The following is a 20,200-nucleotide window of genomic DNA, read 5'->3' on the forward strand; positions in this document are numbered from 1 at the left end:
GAAACTCTTACCCTAATCAACGTACATATATTTAGTACCAATAGAGATTGCCGTATTACATTTTGTTACAGGGGGAAGTAACAAGATGAATGAGCCAATTGGATGCAACGGAGGATTAGAACATGGAAGAGAAGTGAGGAGAAAATCAGAATGTCCTGCGAAGGAGGCTTTCATATGCCTCTGACTACAGGCACCTCCCAAGCCCCTTTTTAATCCTGAAAAAACAACAACTGTAAAGGCATGGTGCTAACCACGCATACAAAGGTAAACATCTTCCAGAACAGAGAGCTGGCAATTGTTAATAAGTAGCTGCTAGCTGAATTTACTTTTCACAAAGCCAGCTGTCTGTTGTTGGCTTGCCACATTCTCTGACAGCAGCTTATTCAGCTGTTTGAAAAGAGCATCACAAGGATGTTGATCTACAGACAGTTTTACGATGACAGTCGCTACAAATATCCAGCATGTCTAAAGCTGCATGGTAAATAAAATAAATGACAAACTGTTTATAGTAGTGGTTTAGTACCTTCTGCTCCTGGCTGACTGACAGACTCTGTAGACGTGTGGTCATCAGGGCAAGACTCTGTTCAAAGGCAGCCACAAGGTTGGCCTGTTTAGACAACACAACACAGTCACATATTCACTACAGAAAGAATCCAAGTACAGAATACATGATTAGAGAAGAGATATGTGAAGGAGGAGGAGCAAAAGAGGAGAAGAGAAGGACAGTAGCTGGGAGAGAGATGATGAGTCAATAAAGAGGCACAGATGAGACAAAGACACAGGCACAGATGAGACAAAGACACAGGCACAGATGAGACAAAGACACAGGTACAGACTAGACAATAAAGACACAATCACAGATGAGAAAATAAAGACACAGGCACAGATGAGACAATAAACAATGTGGCTCAGATTAGAGAAGAGCTGTGTGTGTCTGCATGTGCCTCTGTGTATATATACGTACAGTACCAATGTTTTTACAGTGCCTCTATGTATAAACATGGTATGTTAGCAATATACCACCCCCTTTTGTGTCTTATTGCTTACATAAACACATACACATTAGGATTTCTGGACAATGTGACCGGCAGCACAGTAATGGAGGCTGTTTAAATCAGCTTAATAAATAACAAAACACAGCTATTTGTGTAGCATGTCGTCTAGATCTGCAGATACATTTTGCCAAGTTGAAAATCAACCCAACAATTGCCTAAAAATCAGGGACATCACTAGACTCAGGCTTTCAGGGCTCTATTTCTTGGTCAGCCCCCAATGTTTTGTGAGTGGACCTTTAACGCTGCTGGTGCTGTGAAAGACATGCAACGGAAGATGATCAGCACTTGGTCTTCATGGTATGCAATCACAATTGCCCAGGGTTGTAACATCAGATTCGTCTTGCTGGCATCAAATTCAAAATGGGCATGTCATTTGATATGTTCTCTTTTTACTTTTTTCATTTCAATATAGTGATAAATGATTTGCACATAATTCTGTATTTATTTGCATTTTATTCAGCGCCCCAACTTATTTGAAAACAGAGTTGTACATACATACATAGCTGTCTGGGTGGTCTATGAATTAGCATAATACTGAATATATCTGCAGATGGGTGGTTTGAAGTAAACGTTAACCTACGTACATTAGCAGATAGCTGGGTGGTCAGGTTAGCCACCTTCTCTTGTGATGATGCCAGCTCTCTTCTCAGCTTCCGGATTTGCTGTGTGAGACCAAACATGCACAAACACACAAAAACAAAGACACACACACAATGTTACATGGGGAAATGTCTCTCCACATACAGAAACGTTAAGAAGTAAAACCTGGTGAGATCAGTTGGACTTGTAAAAAAGTAGACCAAATGAGATTTAAGGATGGCTTGAAGAAGAATACATGGAGAGAGAGACACAGAGAAAGGGAGAGAAATAGAGGGAGTGAACTAGTTATAGTTTACAAAGTTACTGAAAGAGGTGTAGAAAAAAAAACATATGGCATAAAAATACCAGTGCATATTGGCAACATGTGCAGTATAAAAATTGACAAGAAAAAAAAAGATTAATATAAACGGGACGGGGACTTCGCCAGGGATGCACACTTCAAAAATGTATAATAACAATTTGGCCAACATTATAGACAAATCCAAGGCCTCTGGTGTTATTCTCCACCATATATTGGTTATACAGTGGGGAGAGTATTTGATACACTGTCGATTGTGCAGGTTTTCCCACTTACAAAGCATGTAGAAGTCTGTAATTTTTATCATGGGTACTCTTCAACTGTGAGTGACAGAGTCTAAAACAACAATCGAGAAAATCACATTGTATGATTTTTAAGTAATTATTAAATTAAGTTATTGCATTTTATTGCATGACATAAGTATTTGATACATCAGAAAAGCAGAACCTAATATTTGGTACAGAAACTTTTGTTTGCAATTACAGAGAGAATATGTTTCCTGTAGTTCTTGACCAGGTTTGCAAACACTGCAGCAGGGATTTTGGCCCGCTCCTCCATACAGACCTTCTCCAGATCCCTCAGGTTTCGGGGATGTCGCTGGGAAATACAGACTTTCAGCTCCCTCAAAGATTTTCTATTGGGTTCAGGTCTGGAGACTGGCTAGGCCACTTCAGGACCTTGAGATGCTTCTTACGGAGCCACTCCTTAGTTGCCCTGGCTGTGTGTTTCGGGTCGTTGTCATGCTGGAGGACCCAGCCACGACCCTTCTTCAATGCTCTTACTGAGGGAAGGCCAAGATCTTGGGATACATGGCCCCCATCCATCCTCCCCTCAATAAAGTGCAGTCGTCCCTTTGCAGAAAAGCATCCCCAAAGAATGATGTTTCCACCTCCATGCTTCACGGTTGGGATGGTTTTCTTGGGGTTGTACTCATCCTTCTTCTTCTTACAAACACGGTGAGTGGAGCTACATTTTTGTCTCATCGAACCACATGACCTTCTCCCATTCCTCCTCAGGATCATCCAGATGGTCATTGGCGAACTTCAGACGAGCCTGGACATGCGCTGGCTTGAGCAGGGGGACCTTGCGTGCGCTGCAGGATTTTAATCCATGACGGCATAGTGTGTTACAATTTTTTTTTTGAGACTGTGGTCCCAGCTCTCTTCAGGTCATTGACCAGGTCCTGCCGTGTAGTTCTGGGCTGATCCCTCACCTTCCTCATGATCATTGATGGCCCACGAGGTGAGATCTTGCATGGAGCCCCAGACCGAGGGAGATTGACCGTCATCTTGAACTTCTTCCATTATCTAAGAATTGCGCCAACAGTCGTTGCCTTCTCACCAAGCTGCTTGACTATTGTTCTGTAGCCCATCCCAGTCTTGTGCAGGTCTACAATTTTATCCCTGATGTCCTTACACAGCTCTCTGGTCTTGGCCATTGTGGAGAGGTTGGAGTCTGTTTGTTTGATTGAGTGTGTGGACAGGTGCCTTTTATACAGGTAACAAGTTCAAACAGGTGCAGTTAATACAGGTAATGAGTGGAGAACAGGAGGGCTTCTTAAAGAAAAACGAACAGGTTTGTGAGAGCCGGAATTCTTACTGGTTGGTAGGTGATCAAATATTTATGTCATGCAATAAAATGCAAATTAATTATTTAAAAATCATACAATGTGATTTTCTCTAGAAAACCTCTACATGCTTTGTAAGTAGGAAAACCTGCAAAATCGGCAGTGTATCAAATACTTGTTCTCCCCACTGTAGAAAGGTCTTTACAGCCTTCTGTCAAACACAACATGGCCTACAGACAAGGGCCATGGCAGTAAACACCAAAAAGATCAAGCAAATAATTTGGTCAGAATCAGTCCAATCTCCACTAATAATAAAACAAGAAAGGGAACCTGGCAAGACTAGTTCAGCTGGCCCATGATTCAAAAGATGATGCCTTCTCTGGATTTGAACCAGAGCATGCCAGGATGCATACTTAAAAAAAACTATAGAAATAGTCACAATATAACCATAAACAGTATTATTTTAGGCTTACTATAACGTAGCTACTGAAGGTTTTAGCCGTATTCATCGTTATTATTAATGTTATTATTCTTTGTTAATTCTTTTCTTGGCTGTTCTTTTACTCACCGTTGTTTTAATGATGTTCTATAGTGAATTAGTTCATGTTAACTCCTGATATTCTTTGGCAAGATGTACATTGTTACAGTACATCATGCCAATAAAGTAAATTGAATTGAGAAACAGAAAGAGAGAGACCAGACTTACCTCTCCCTGGATCCTTTCCTCAGCCTTGGGAAGCAGTGAGAGACAGATGGTGAGAAAATGAGAGAAAGAAAGCAAAAAAAAAAAAGACAGAAATGGAGAGAAAGACAGAGAAAGACAGAGAGAGCCAGGTAGACAGAGTGGGGAAATACAGAGTGACAGATGGAGAAAGAGAGAGATATGGAGACAAAAAAACAGAAGAGACATGTTGTCCATAAACTTTCAGATCTAAGGTGTTGGCTTTAGTTGAAACCCTTTTAGTCTGATCTGTGAGAACTCACCAGTCCCATCCGGGTAGCCCTAAATACCTGTACCATGGTCCTCATGAACGAAGTGGTCTCATGCCGCTTGTAAATGAACTTAGGCAGGTTTAATTTCAAGTAAAATTGCAATCTGCTATGTATCGTTGGTCAGATTCACAATGTATTTTGGGATTAGCAGGGAAATCTTCAACATTGTGTCAGCTAGCTACAGTATGAAGACTCACATCGCTGACTGGCTACAGTATTAGAAGTCACATCACTGGCTGGCAAAAGTATGAAGACTCACATCACTGGCTAGCTTGTGATGGTATTTTTATCGATCAGAACTCTTTAAGAAGGAAGTACAGAGATGAAATACTCTAGGCACATTCTAAAGGTTTATTAATATTTGCAAATATGAGAGACGCGTCAAACGCTTACCAACATATCTTTAGCCATGCCTATCCAATAATAGGGGTCCTTGCCCAATTATTATTATTATTATTTTCATGGGTCCTTGCCCCCGAAGGGGCTCAGGAGCCCTTTAATTATTATTATTATTATTATTATTATTAGGGGTCCCTACCCCAAAGGGGCTCAGGAGCCCTATTATTATTATTATTGGTGGTCCTTGCTCTGAAGGAGCTCAGGAGTCCTGTTATTCTTATTATTTTTATTCTTATTATTATTAGGGCTTCTTGCACCCAAGGGGCTCAGGAGCCCTATTATTATTATTTTTATTATTATTATTATTAGAGGTCCTTGCCCCAAAGGGTCTCAGGAGCCCTAGTATTGATATTATTATTATTATTAGTAGTAGTAATATTATTATTAGGGGTTCTTGCCCTGAAGGGGCTCAGGAGCCCTATTATTATTATTATTCAGGGTCCTTGCCCCAAAGGGGCTCAGAAGCTCTATTATTATTGTTTGGGGCACTTGCTGCGAAGGAGATCATTAGCCCTATTATTATTATTATTATTATTATTAAGGGTCTTTGCCCCAAAGGGGCTCAGTCAGGAGCCCTATTATTATTATTAGTATTATTATTAGGGGTCCCTGCCCCGAAGGGGCACAGGAGCCCTTTTATTATTAAATATTTTATTATTTAAGGGTGTGCACACTTATGCAACCAGGTTGTGTTTTTTTTGTTTTGTTTTTAGTCAAAGATATCAGTTTGTTTTTCAATTGAATTGTTCATGTTACAGGTCACATTAAAGGTGGAAAAAGTGCTGACATGATTTTTTCTCATTCTTTTACATTACAAGAACCTGGCATTTTAATAGGGGTATGTAGACTTTTTGTATCCACTGTATGCACACAATGTAAACACACACACACACACACACATATACTATATATCCACACACAGTAACTACCTGATACTGCATGCCAGGGACACTCACCGAGGAGTATGTTGAGGAAGAGTCTGAGGCTAGAGAGAGGGCTGAACCATGGACTAGAGAGAAAAGGGAGGAAGACTGTTAAAAAGGATCTATAATCAGTGTATTAGTCATCAGATCTATAATCAGCTTATTAGTCATCAGATCTATAATCAGCTTATTAGTCATCAGATCTATAATCAGCTTATTAGTCATCAGATCTATAATCAGTTTATTATTTATCAGATCTATAATCAGTGTATTAGTCATCAGATCTATAATCAGTGTATTAGTCATCAGATCTATAATCAGTTTATTATTTATCAGATCTATAATCAGTGTATTGGTCATCAGATCTATAATCAGTGTATTATTTATCAGATCTATAATCAGTGTATTAGTCATCAGATCTATAATCAGTTTATTAGTCATTAGATCTATAATCAGTGTATTAGTCATCAGATCTATAATCAGTGTATTAGTCATTAGATCTATAATCAGTGTATTGGTCATCAGATCTATAATCAGTGTATTAGTCATTAGATCTATAATCAGTGTATTGGTCATCAGATCTATAATCAGTGTATTGGTCATCAGATCTATAATCAGTGTATTATTTATCAGATCTATAATCAGTTTATTAGTCATCAGATCTATAATCAGTTTATTAGTCATCAGATCTATAATCAGTTTATTATTTATCAGATCTATAATCAGTTTATTAGTTATCAAATCTATAATCAGTTTATTAGTCATCAGATCTATAATCAGTGTATTGGTCATCAGATCTATAATCAGTTTATTAGTTATCAGATCTATAATCAGTTTATTAGTTATCAAATCTATAATCAGTGTATTGGTCATCAGATCTATAATCAGTTTATTAGTCATCAGATCTATAATCAGTGTATTGGTCATCAGATCTATAATCAGTGTTTTGGTCATCAGATCTATAATCAGTGTTTTGGTCATCAGATCTATAATCAGTGTATTAGTCATCAGATCTATAATCAGTGTACTGGTCATCAGATCTATAATCAGTTTATTAGTTATCAGATCTATAATCAGTGTATTGGTCATCAGATCTATAATCAGTGTATTGGTCATCAGATCTATAATCAGTGTATTGGTCATCAGATCTATAATCAGTTTATTAGTTATCAAATCTATAATCAGTTTATTAGTCATCAGATCTATAATCAGTTTATTAGTCATCAGATCTATAATCAGTGTATTAGTCATCAGATCTATAATCAGTGTATTGGTCATCAGATCTATAATCAGTGTATTGGTCATCAGATCTATAATCAGTGTATTAGTTATCAGATACAGAATACAGAAAAGATACAGAAAAGTGAAAAGTACCACCACAAGGTAAAAAAAACTGTACAGAAACACATTCCACACACTGTGGTTCCATTTTGGTTCATAGTTGATCTCACCCTCGTCAATGGAATGGCTCTCTCTGAAGGAACCGGACCGAACCATTCCCAGACTGCGGGGGCGGTCAGACAGCGACAGACAGCTGCCCAATGTGGTTGCTCTGTACAGCTCCAGAGATGCATCATGGATAGGAATGCTGTTTGACCTGGTCATCCTGGGTGGGGCGGCATAGAGGGGTGGCGGTACTGGGGAGAGAACAAAGATGTTACAGAAGTGACCTCTCAGTGACCTCCTAGTTACCTCCCATTGAAGCTGTAGACTGACCTGTATTTGTCTTGGTGCGCGGAAGGGAGGAGGGGGAGGGCAACAGAGCAGGGGGAGTCATGATGGTGTGAGAGTGTCTCCTTTCCTCTCTTCTCTCAACTGTCTGAGATGGACCACTGCAACTATAGACACATGATCAGACAATTCAGATCAAAACACTTCTCTTTCCTGGCACCTCAAATGCGGAACAAGGTTAAGATAACTGGCCATTTTCAGAAACATCTGAAAACATACCTTTCCATAATGCACCTAAAATAGTTCTACAGCCACCACTTCTGTCTATTGACTTTTTCAAAACTTTGCTTACTCTGCTTATTGTTTTTATGGTCTTCTTCCCAGCATTGACTTTTTCTGATAGCTAATCAATTGAGTGGAATGCACTCAGTACTACACTATGGGGTTGTTTTGCTTTCTTTAAATGTCTGCACGTACTGTAAATTGCTCTACAGAATAAGAGGAGAGGAAGAGTAAGATACAGGAAGCCAAGTGGTTATAGTGCTGGGCCTGTAACTGACCTGCCTCGTAAAAAAGGTAAAGTAAAAAGTTTTTCATCTGTTAACTTCCACTGTCCTGTCACCACTTGATCAATAGAGGGAACTCCACCTCTGTCTGACCACTAGAGGGAGCTCCACCTCTGTCTCTGTCTGACCACTAGAGGGAGCTCCACCTTTGTCTCCACCGCTCTTCTGGCTCCACCATTCAACTAAACAAGAACCAGTGAGTGTGTGATGTTGTGTGTTAGGTGTGTTGGACACCCACCTGTCTATGAGTGTGAAAGGGGCTGTACTCCCAGAGCTCCAGCCATCAGGACCTTTGTCCTGCTGTCCGTCCTGGTCTCTGGGCTCTGTTCCTGGGTATGCGGCTCCCTCTGTGTCGCTGGGAGTCTCTGGAGCCAGGCTCATCTGGAGGGGCAGGGACTCCATGCTCCGATGCAGTCCCGAGAGGCGAGGGTAGATCAGTGGTGATCCACCCGACTCTACCCCTATCACTGACCCCTGCCTCTGCCCCAGTACCCCAGGACCACCTGTACCCCCTAATGCAGAGCTGGAGAAACAGGCCGATGAGTTGACGTTGAGAAGGGGCGCCGGGCTGGGAGTCAGGGTGGGGGTGGAGGAATAGGGGGGCACACTAAGAGAAAAGGGGGCCTGGGGCTCTAGACCATCTGGGTTAGAAGTCAGGTTAGGGTAAGAGGTCAGATTGGGGTTAGAGTTCATGTTGGGGAAGGAGGTCAGACTGTCCTGAAGAGGTGTAGAGGAAGGTTTCCCCAGGGTCCTAACACCTGACATTCTGCAGAGGAAAAGGAGAAGAGGGGAACGGGGGAGGAGAGGAGAGGGAGAGAGGAAAAGAGGAGAAGAGGGAGACAGGGGGATAAGCAGAGGGAGACAGGGAGGGAGGAGAAGAGGGAGACAGAGAGCGAGGAGAAGAGGGAGACAGAGAGCGAGGAGAAGAGGGAGACAGAGAGCGAGGAGAAGAGGGAGACAGAGAGCGAGGAGAAGAGGGAGATGGGGGAGGGGAGAAGGGGGGGAGGAGAAGAGGGAGACAGGGGACACATATAGTATTATGTAAACTGCACTACATGTATGTGTGCGCACGTGTGTGCTTGCTTGCGTGTGTGCGCATGTGTGTACCTGTGTGTTTTAGGGGAGGGCAGCTCACAGGCCCTCCCCCCAGTCCTCAGTCCAATCATCTGTCCTCCCTTCTCCTCTGCGGTCTTCTGAGGAGGACCAGCCTTCACACATTCTGACTCTAGCTCTGCTGCCTCCACCCTGGCCCTTTCCTCCCGGGTCCATAGAGCCTCTCCATCCATCCCTCCTATTTTTCCAGCTATAGCTTTGGCTCTTTCTTTCTCCCGATCCGTCTGGTTGACTCCAATGGAGTTGGAACGGGAGCTGGGACTGGGGAGTAGGCTGGGACTGGAGCTAGGTATCCCACCATGCCTCCCTGCCTTCCCCAACCCTCCCATCCCAAGCCCTGACCCTGGCTCTTTCATCCTGGAGCCCTGCTGTGTTGGACTGGGGTTGCTAGGTTTGAGGCAGTACTGCTGTGTTGGACTGGGGTTGCTAGGTTTGAGGCAGTACTGCTGTGTTGGACTGGGGTTGCCAGATCTGCTGTTGTCTATAATGCTGCTGACGGGTCGACCTCCAGGTGTGCTCAGGGTGGTCTTAGCTGGCCGGGGGAGGGAACGGTACTGGAATAAGGACAAAATACATTATTATGTATAATCTCAACCTTTCATCCACTTCTGTAAATAGAGGTCTGTAAAAAGTCATTTCTATGCTTATGCAAAGAAGCCCCCTTTATAATCCTATTCACTATATAAAGCCTTTTTTACATCAGCAGTTGTCACAAAGCACTTTTACAGATACCCAGCCTGAAACGCCAAAGAGCAACACAGAAGTTGAAGCACAGTGGCTGGACTCCCCAACAGAGCCTCATCCATCTCCCTCTTTAATTCTATAAAGAAGCTGAATGGTTCTGTACCTGCACATTGTTTCTAGCATTGGGGGAAGTGAAGCTGGTGTGATCAGTTCTTGTAACGTCCAGACTGGTCTTCCTCCCAACATTGACCCCGACCACCGATGGTTTAACAGGTATACTGGAAGACTTGCAGGTTTTTCCGCTGGAGATTGCCACTCCCCCAGACGGTGTCACCATGCTGGTTGAACTGCGTGATCCACTGGCCATAGAGACACCAGGCTTCCTGTAGCCAAAGCTTCCGGTAGAGGGTGTAGCAGATGATGGACGAGTCTGGCTGGGTGTGGTTGGAGGCTGGGCTGAGCGCGCAACACCTAAGGGAGGTTTACATGGATCGCTGGCTCCGCCCTTGTGTTCTTTACCATTACCAGCGTCAGAACACGACCTCTGCAGACCAGAAGACCGCACCGCTAACTCGTACTTATCTGACGGTACGCCTGGAAGGAGAATAAGGGAGAGACTTATGAATGTGATAAAACATTTTATAACATTCAAAGGTTTTTCTTATCCCCATTATCTGACATAATTCTCAGCACTTTCCAGGAATACGTCACTGACATAGCCCCTGTCTATCTAAATCTGGTGTGTCAATGGAAATATTTTTATTTTATTTGCATCTCTGCGGCAGCTAAAAATATATTCACTCCACCTGCAAGCACTAAAACCACACACCCAAGCAGTCAACCCACACACCCAAGCGCTCAACCCGCACACCCAAGCACTCAACCCACACACCCAAGCACTCAACCCACACACCCAAGCGCTCAACCCACACACCCAAGCACTCAACCCACACACTCAAGCGCTCAACCCACACACCCAAGCGCTCAACCCACACACCCAAGAGCTCAACCCACACACCCAAGCGCTCAACCCACACACCCAAGCGCTCAACCCACACACCCAAGCGCTCAACCCACACACCCTAGAGCACAACCCACACACCCAAGCACTCAACCCACACACCCAAGCACTCAACCCACATACCCAAGCACTCAACCCACATATCCAAGCACTCAACCCACACACCCACACACCCAAGTGCTCAACCCACCTACCCAAGCACTCAACCCACACATCCAAGCACCCAAGCGCTCAACCCACACATCCAAGCACTCAACCCACACACCCAAGCACTCAACCCACACACCCAAGCGCTCAACCCACACACCCAAGCGCTCAACCCACACACCCAAGCGCTCAACCCACACACCCAAGAGCTTAACACACACTACACTATCTGTCACGCTAGAATAACACACAACACTGTCTGTCACGCTCAAATAACTGAGTCTAATGAGAAGGCTGTTATATTGAATACCCTAGCCCAGTGGTACTCATTGTGCAGACTGGGGGCCACTTGTGGCCCGCAAGCCCTTCATTTGTGGCTCGCGGTGGTTTTCTTATTTTCCATTCATTATACATAACAAAAATACAATTTAAATGTACTTTGTTTAATTCCGTGGCAGAATCACTTCATTGAATATATCTATTGTTCCCTGGACGGCTGATAGATGGCAGTCTAGCGCAGCTGTTGAACAGAAAGGCCAAAACAGAACATTTGGAAATAGAAAGTAACTACTCATCTACAGCGGCTAACCCATATCAGTTTTCTATTAGCTACTTTTGCAGTCTTGTTGACATGGATACATTTATTGTAAAAAAAGTAATCGATTTACAATGAAAATTAGGGGAAAGAGCTGGAGAACAGCGTGACAGTTATGAATGAACAACCACCGGGGGACCAATCAGGAAGATGGTGGCGGGGAAATGCAACTTGCTAACGGGGCTTCGGTGCCTAAGAGAAGGATACGGTCAATTCAAAACAAACACAGAGTTCCAAGAGAAATGAACAGACAAGTATTTTTTGTACTGCATGAGGGGACTAGCTCACTTTGTCTTATTTGCCAGAAGCCAATCACTTGTTTTAAACAAGCAAATTTAGAGTGCCATTTCCAGTGACACCATGCTGCCCACTTTGACAAAACATAACCGCCACAAAGCAACCTCAGAAACAACAAAATAGCGCAACTCATATGAGATTGCTTGGAGAAACATGGTCTTCACAGACACAGAAATAGTCAAAGAATATTTTTTGGATTTCACAAACAAGGAAGTAGGGCTGGTCGATATGGCAAAAACATTTATCACGATAATTTTTCTCATCCCATGGTTCATTTTGCAGTAAGTTTCATTGGCTGTTTATAGCAGGTTTGCGGTGTAAGTTGAGGATATCTTTACTCCACAAAAATAGGATTTTATCGATAATTGGTTACATGTTTATCATTGAAATTGTAAAATGTTTTATTGTGATAAATATCGATATTGCTTTATCGCCCAGACCTACAAGGAAGCTATTTTTGCGCAAATTAAGGGACTGCAACTCTCAGACTCTACCATAACAAGGCACATAGAAGATATTGGCGTGGACATCGGTAAGCAACTGATTACAGATGTATCCGTGGCGTCATGATTTGTACTTGATGAATACAAAGATATAAGGGTCCGCTTCCACAGATGTAAGGGTCCGCTTCCACAGATATAAGGGTCTGCTTCCACAGATGTAAGGGTCCGCTTCAACAGATATAAGGGTCCGCTTCCACAGATATAAGGGTCCGCTTCCACAGATGTAAGGGTCCGCTTCCACAGATGTAAGGGTCCGCTTCCACAGATGTAAGGGTCCGCTTCCACAGATGTAAGGGTCCGCTTCCACAGATATAAGGGTCCGCTTCCACAGATGTAAGGGTCCGCTTCCACAGATGTAAGGGTCCGCTTCCACAGATATAAGGGTCCGCTTCCACAGATATAAGGGTCCGCTTCCACAGATGTAAGGGTCCGCTTCCACAGATGTAAGGGTCCGCTTCCACAGATGTAAGGGTCCGCTTCCACAGATATAAGGGTCCGCTTCCACAGATGTAAGGGTCCGCTTCCACAGATGTAAGGGTCCGCTTCCACAGATATAAGGGTCCGCTTCCACAGATGTAAGGGTCCGCTTCCACAGATATAAGGGTCCGCTTCCACAGATATAAGGGTCCGCTTCCACAGATATAAGGGTCCGCTTCCACAGATATAAGGGTCCGCTTCCACAGATGTAAGGGTCCGCTTCCACAGATATAAGGGTCCGCTTCCACAGATGTAAGGGTCCGCTTCCACAGATATAAGGGTCCGCTTCCACAGATATAAGGGTCCGCTTCCACAGATATAAGGGTCTGCTTCCACAGATATAAGGGTCCGCTTCCACAGATGTAAGGGTCTGCTTCCTGAGCCTAAACGAGTCGTTCAGACAGGAACTTTTATGTTTACCGCCTCTTCAGGGACAAACACAAGGAGAGGATTTTCTGAAAGCCCTTGTGACAGACAGAATGTTATACAGCACATTGTGCGTGTGGTGATCATTATTATTGCGAGGGAACTGAATCACCTTCAATTCCACAAGTTGCTGGAGGAATACTGGACTGAATACAGTGACATGATATTTCACAGTAAGGTGAGATGGCTGTCTTATGGAAGAGTTTTAACAGATTTCTTTATTTCCTCATTCAAATCCCTGAATTTGTTGCACGCTAGGGAGAGAGGAGCCAGAGCTGGATATTAAAGCTGACTTTTTTAACTGACATCACCTACCATCTGAACAAGCTGTATCTGTCAATAGTTAGGCTTCACTGGTTTACAGGCCACCATGTTGTTTTTTTATTGTGTGTGTGTGTGTTTCAGAGTGTGTTTTGGTGTGGGTGTGTGTGTTTCAGAGTGTGTTTGGGTGTGTGTGTGTGTGTGTAACAGCCAGCTACACAAACCCAGCTATTGTGCTCTTGTGTGTGTGTGTTCTAAACTGTGTCAAACACATTCAGTTCCTTGTAAGGCTTATTTTCTAACTATAAAATGCTCTCTGTATGGGAGAGGCTGGACCACTGGATAGGAAACACACAGCTGTCTCTGTCTGTGTGTATGTTTGTATGTGTGTTTGTGTGTATGTTTGTGTGTATGTTTGTGTATGCGTTTGTGTGTATGTTTGTGTGTTTGTTTGCACAGATGTGTGTCTGTGTGTCGGGCTGGCAGTGGGTGTTTGATACATTGAGACAGAGGACAGAGAGAAAGAGAAATAAGAGAGAGACAGAGGACAGAGAGAGAGGAAGAAAAATAAGAGAGAGATAGAGGCCAGAGAGAGGAAGCGAAATAAGAGAGAGATAGAGGCCAGAGAGAGGAAGAGAAATAAGAGAGAGATAGAGGCCAGAGAGAGGAAGCGAAATAAGAGAGAGATAGAGTCCAGAGAGAGGAAGCGAAATAAGAGAGAGATAGAGGCCAGAGAGAGGAAGAGAAATAAGAGAGAGATAGAGGACAGAGAGAGGAAGAGAAATGAGAGATAGAGGCCAGGGAGAGGAAGAGAAATAAGAGAGAGACAGAGGACAGAGAGAGAGGAAGAAAAATAAGAGAGAGATAGAGGCCAGAGAGAGGAAGAGAAATAAGAGAGAGATAGAGGCCAGAGAGAGGAAGAGAAATAAGAGATAGATAGAGGCCAGAGAGAGGAAGAGAAATAAGAGATAGATAGAGGCCAGAGAGAGGAAGAGAAATAAGAGATAGATAGAGGCCAGAGAGAGGAAGAGACATAAGAAAGAGATATAGGCCAGAGAGAGGAAGAGAAATAAGAGAGAGATTGAGGACAGAAAGAGAGGAAGACACATAAGATAAAGACAGGGGACAGAAAAAGAAGGATAAACAAACCCCCATATACCACTTGAAAATCTGTCATCTCCTGGTGCTTCAGGACACGTTAACAAAAAGTGGGTAAAACAAACATCTTCAAGGTTGTTAGAGTGGCAGTGTGTTAACAGCAGACAAGTATGTATGTTTGTATTCTACCTGTCACTTTCAGCCCACGTGTTGAAACGTGAGTGACGGGGGAGGAGATTCCAACAGGAAGATTACGCCTCTTCTTCAATGCCCCATTTGATGGCCTGAGTGTGTGGGGCTTCTTCAGTTGGCCCCTTGGTTCCAACCCCTCCCCCTGTGGGCGGGTCTTCAGGCTATTTGTGTCATAGCTTTGGCTTGGAGACTTGGTGACAGAAGAGCTGACATCATCACTGTCCCATGACAGACTGCTCTCCAACCGTTTCTCTGTATCTGTTCGTAGCTGGAGAAAGAGAGGAGAGGTCAGAAAAGAGGAGAGATGAGGAGGATAGAAGAAGAGGTGAGGAGGAGAAGTGGTGTGGAGAGAGGAGAGGTCAGGTGAGAGAGAAGAGGGGAAGAGAGAGGAGTGAGGAGAGAGAGAGAGAAAGAGAGGTGTATGTACATGTGAGATACATCAAAATGTGTACCCGTGGGACCCAAAGACCACAAACACAGTAAAACCTGAAAGATTTGTCCCTACAAATCTGATGTCCGGCTTAGGGGTTAGGATTGAACTGGCCAGAAATACACTGCTCAAAAACATTAAGGCAACACGTAATCATAACACCAACTCAATTCAACTTCAGGGATATCAATCTGTCCAGTTAGGAAGCATAAGCAATTGTGAATCAATGTCCCCTGTTTTGGTGCAAATGAAAGTGACCACAGGTGCACAGGAGAGGCAACAGCAAGACAACCCCTAAAAAGGGAATGGTTTTGCAGGTGGTGGCTACAGACAATTGCTCTCTCCTTATCCTTCCTGACTGATTTGGCAAGTATGCAGTAATTTACATAAACATTTAAAGTAGCATCAATTTTTGAAAGAGTAAGATGGGAAGTATGAACAGTATGTTAGAAGTATTGAATATTATAGATACATATGAGTGTAAAATGCTTATGAATGGTACATGCAAAGGAATATTCTAATGCCTGGAAATCTGGACATCTGGAAAGTGTGATCAATATGATCATGGATTGCTGAAGAGCCTCATGCCCTGAGGGAAAAAAACTGTTTGTGAGTCTGGAAGTGGCCCTGTGGGACACCAGTGCTCAGGGTCAGTGCAAAAGAGGTGATGTTGCCCATTCTCACCACCTTGGGTCTGCCCGTCAGGAAGTCCATGATCCAATTGCAGAGGAAGGTGTTGAGTCCCAGGGCCCTGAGCTTAGGAACAAGCTTGGGGGGCACAATAATGTTGAATGCAGTGCAGTAGTCCTCAGACAGCATCATCACGTACACCGATCATCCATAACATTATGACCACCTGCCTAATATTGTGTAGGTCCCCCTTTTGCCGCCAAAACAGCCCTGACCCGTCGAGGCATGGACTCCACTAGACATCTGAAGGTGTGCTGTGGTATCTGGTACAAAGATGTTAGCAGCAGATCCTTTAAGTTGCAAGTTGGGGCCTCCATGGATCAGACTTGTTTGTCCAGCACATTCCAAAGATGTTCGATTGGATTGAGATCTGTGGAATTTCGAGGCCAAGTCAACACCTTAAACCCGTTGTCGTGTTCCTCAAAACATTCCTGAAATATTTTTGCTTTGAGGCCATAATGTTATGGCTGATGGGTGTTTCAGTGTTTTTTACTTCACCTGTCAGTGGTCATAATGTTATGGCTGATGGGTGTTTCAGTGTTATTTACTTCACCTGTCATTGGTCATAATGTTATGGCTGATGGGTGTTTCAGTGTTATTTACTTCACCTGTCAGTGGTCATAATGTTATGGCTGATGGGTGTTTCAGTGTTATTTACTTCACCTGTCAGTGGTCATAATGTTATGGCTGATGGGTGTTTCAGTGTTATTTACTTCACCTGTCATTGGTCATAATGTTATGGCTGATGGGTGTATCAGTATTATTCACTTCACCTGTCAGTGGTCATAATGTTATGGTTGATGGGTGTATCAGTGTTATTCACTTCACCTGTCAGTGGTCATAATGTTATGGCTGATGGGTGTATCAGTGTTATTCACTTCACCTGTCAGTGGTCATAATGTTATGGCTGATGGGTGTATCAGTGTTATTCACTTCACCTGTCAGTGGTCATAATGTTATGGCTGATGGGTGTTTCAGTGTTATTCACTTCACCTGTCAGTGGTCATAATGTTATGGCTGATGGGTGTATCAGTGTTATTCACTTCACCTGTCAGTGGTCATAATGTTATGGCTGATGGGTGTTTCAGTGTTATTTACTTCACCTGTCAGTGGTCATAATGTTATGGCTGATGGGTGTATCAGTGTTATTCACTTCACCTGTCAGTGGTCATAATGTTATGGCTGATGGGTGTTTCAGTGTTATTCACTTCACCTGTCAGTGGTCATAATGTTATGGCTGATGGGTGTATCAGTGTTATTCACTTCACCTGTCAGTGGTCATAATGTTATGGCTGATGGGTGTATCAGTGTTATTCACTTCACCTGTCAGTGGTCATAATGTTATGGCTGATGGGTGTATCAGTGTTATTCACTTCACCTGTCAGTGGTCATAATGTTATGGCTGATGGGTGTATCAGTGTTATTCACTTCACCTGTCAGTGGTCATAATGTTATGGCTGATGGGTGTATCAGTGTTATTCACTTCACCTGTCAGTGGTCATAATGTTATGGCTGATGGGTGTATCAGTGTTATTCACTTCACCTGTCAGTGGTCATAATGTTATGGCTGATGGGTGTATCAGTGTTATTCACTTCACCTGTCAGTGGTCATAATGTTATGGCTGATGGGTGTATCAGTGTTATTCACTTCACCTGTCAGTGGTCATAATGTTATGGCTGATGGGTGTATCAGTGTTATTCACTTCACCTGTCAGTGGTCATAATGTTATGGCTGATGGGTGTTTCAGTGTTATTCACTTCACCTGTCAGTGGTCATAATGTTATGGCTGATGGGTGTATCAGTGTTATTCACTTCACCTGTCAGTGGTCATAATGTTATGGCTGATGGGTGTTTCAGTGTTATTCACTTCACCTGTCAGTGGTCATAATGTTATGGCTGATGGGTGTATCAGTGTTATTCACTTCACCTGTCAGTGGTCATAATGTTGTGGCTGATGGGTGTATCAGTGTTATTCACTTCACCTGTCAGTGGTCATAATGTTATGGCTGATGGGTGTATCAGTGTTATTCACTTCACCTGTCAGTGGTCATAATGTTATGGTTGATGGGTGTATGTGTTGCCTTTGTCCATGTGGGAGAGAGCGATGTGTGGCATCGTCTGTAGATCTATTGGGGCGGTATGCAAATTGAAAGGGGTCCAAGGTGTCAGGAAGGGTGGAGCCAATGTGAGTTTTGACCAGCCGCTCGAAGCACTTCATGATGGTGGAGTTCAGTGCTACAGTGCGGTAGTCGTTCAGACAGGTGATGGAAGGTTTCTTCGGGACAGGGATGACAGTGGCCTGATTGAAGCAGTAGGGGACTAAAGACAGTAGGGGACTATGTATCGGTGCATCTGACGCCACCAAGTAGCACCACAGACTGTCCAGGGGCTCACTGATGTCCTGATCCAGGTCTGGAAGGAGATCCCCCAGGACACCATCCGCCGTCTCATCAGGAACATGCCCAGACGTTTTCAGGAGTGCACAAAGGCGCACAGGGCCCATACACACTACTGAGTCACATTATGAGTTGCTGTGATGAAATTCATGCAGATTGGAACACCCTGTGATTTCAATTGTTTTGTTCAGATTTTCGGTGTGAGTTTCAAGCCAGCCCTCAATTGGTTGGTGATTTTGGTTTCTATTGACCTTTTTTACGTCACTTTGTTTTTAACAAATTACACAATGTACAGTAAAGATTTTTGATATGTGATATTACCACACTACAGAAATATATTTCATTATTCGAGACCCGATGTGTGATTTAGGTGTCCCTTAACTTTTTTGAGTATTGTGCAATTGGAGTTAATTTTGGGTGTAAGTGTTACCAGATAGGTTTAGGGTTAGGTGTTATGGCTAGGGTTAGGTGTTATGGCTAGGGTAAATATAGGTATCTTTATCCCCTTGCTATATTTTTGCTGTGTATAAATTTTTCTTCTTAATTCTCACTATGTGGTTGTAGTGAGCTATCCCACTATTCATAAACTTATTGCACTCATATCTATAATATTCAATAAGTCTACCAATTGATGCTAGTTCACACTTGTGTATATGTATATAATAAATACACACTTAAAACAATATCCTAACATTACTTGGATGACTTCACCGTGCAATAGATTATGCGCCCCAGAATATATGAAAATATATAGCTAGGATATTAATTCCCAACCAAGGTCGCAACTTTTATGGTTACTATGAAATAATGCATATATTAAATGTCTCCTGATATTTATTATAAAACTGTGTAAGGAAAACCTTTGTATGATTGCTCAATGCATTTAACCCGTGGGCTGCGTCTCCTCGTCGTTTGCCTCCGCTCCAATTCAGAAACGCTCAGCACTGCATTATCCTGCTGGAAGTAGCCATCAGAGGATGGGTACATGGTGGTCATAAAGGGATGGACATGGTAAGAAACAATGCTCAAGTAGGCCGTGGCATTTAAACGATGCCCAATTGGCACTAAGGGGCCTAAAGTGTGCCAAGAAAACATCCCCCTCACCATTACACCACCACCACTAGCCTGCACAGTGGTAACAAGGCATGATGGATCCATGTTCTCATTCTGTTTATGCCAAATTCTGACTCTACCACCTGAATGTCTCAACAGAAATTGAGAATCATCAGACCAGGCAACATTCTTCCAGTCTTCAACTGTCCAATTTTGGTGAGCTCATGCAAATTGTAGCCTTTTTTTCCTATTTGTAGTGGAGATGAGTGGTACCCGGTGGGGTCTTCTGCTGTTGTAGCCCATCTGCCTCAAGGTTGTGCGTGTTGTGGCTTCACAAATGCTTTGCTGCATACCTCGGTTGTAACGAGTGGTTCATTCAGTCAAAGTTGCTCTTCTATCAGCTTGAATCAGTCGGCCCATTCTACTCTGACCTCTAGCATCAACAAGGCATTTTCGCCCACAGGACTGCCGCATACTGGATGTTTTTCCCTTTTCACACCATTCTTTGTAAACCCTAGAAATGGTTGCGCGTGAAAATCCCAGTAACTGAGCAGATTGTGAAATACTCAGACCGGCCCGTCTGGCACCAACAACCATGCCACGCTCAAAATTGCTTAAATAATTTTTCTTTCCCATTCTGACATTCAGTTTGGAGTTCAGGAGATTGTCTTGAACAGGACCACACCCCTAAATGCATTGAAGCAACTGCCATGTGATTGGTTGATTAGATAATTGCATTAATGA

The 20,200-nt window shown here is 43.3% G+C and overlaps 1 protein-coding gene across 8 annotated transcripts in view; it reads right to left on the minus strand.

Annotated features, from left to right (window-relative positions):
• Positions 1-20,200, minus strand: part of nav1a (neuron navigator 1a) — an 88,366-nt gene that overhangs the window by 24,941 nt on the left and 43,225 nt on the right. For 3 of the 8 annotated variants that reach the window (XM_013136224.4, XM_020044992.3, XM_020044997.3), the window contains 10 exons: positions 14,884-15,154; positions 10,033-10,463; positions 9,180-9,739; positions 8,311-8,838; positions 7,552-7,673; positions 7,287-7,472; positions 5,842-5,921; positions 4,227-4,250; positions 1,640-1,717; positions 524-607 (listed from right to left, as the gene is read on the minus strand). In XM_013136224.4, coding sequence (XP_012991678.3) covers positions 524-607; positions 1,640-1,717; positions 4,227-4,250; positions 5,842-5,921; positions 7,287-7,472; positions 7,552-7,673; positions 8,311-8,838; positions 9,180-9,739; positions 10,033-10,463; positions 14,884-15,154 — 2,364 coding nt within the window. The remainder of the gene's footprint in view (positions 1-523; positions 608-1,639; positions 1,718-4,226; positions 4,251-5,841; positions 5,922-7,286; positions 7,473-7,551; positions 7,674-8,310; positions 8,839-9,179; positions 9,740-10,032; positions 10,464-14,883; positions 15,155-20,200) is intronic. The other 5 variants (XM_020044998.3, XM_020044994.3, XM_020044995.3 and 2 more) reach the window with 4 other exon arrangements.

The sequence above is a fragment of the Esox lucius genome, chromosome 12 (genome assembly GCF_011004845.1).
Source record: "Esox lucius isolate fEsoLuc1 chromosome 12, fEsoLuc1.pri, whole genome shotgun sequence".
Taxonomy (NCBI): Eukaryota; Metazoa; Chordata; class Actinopteri; order Esociformes; family Esocidae; genus Esox; species Esox lucius.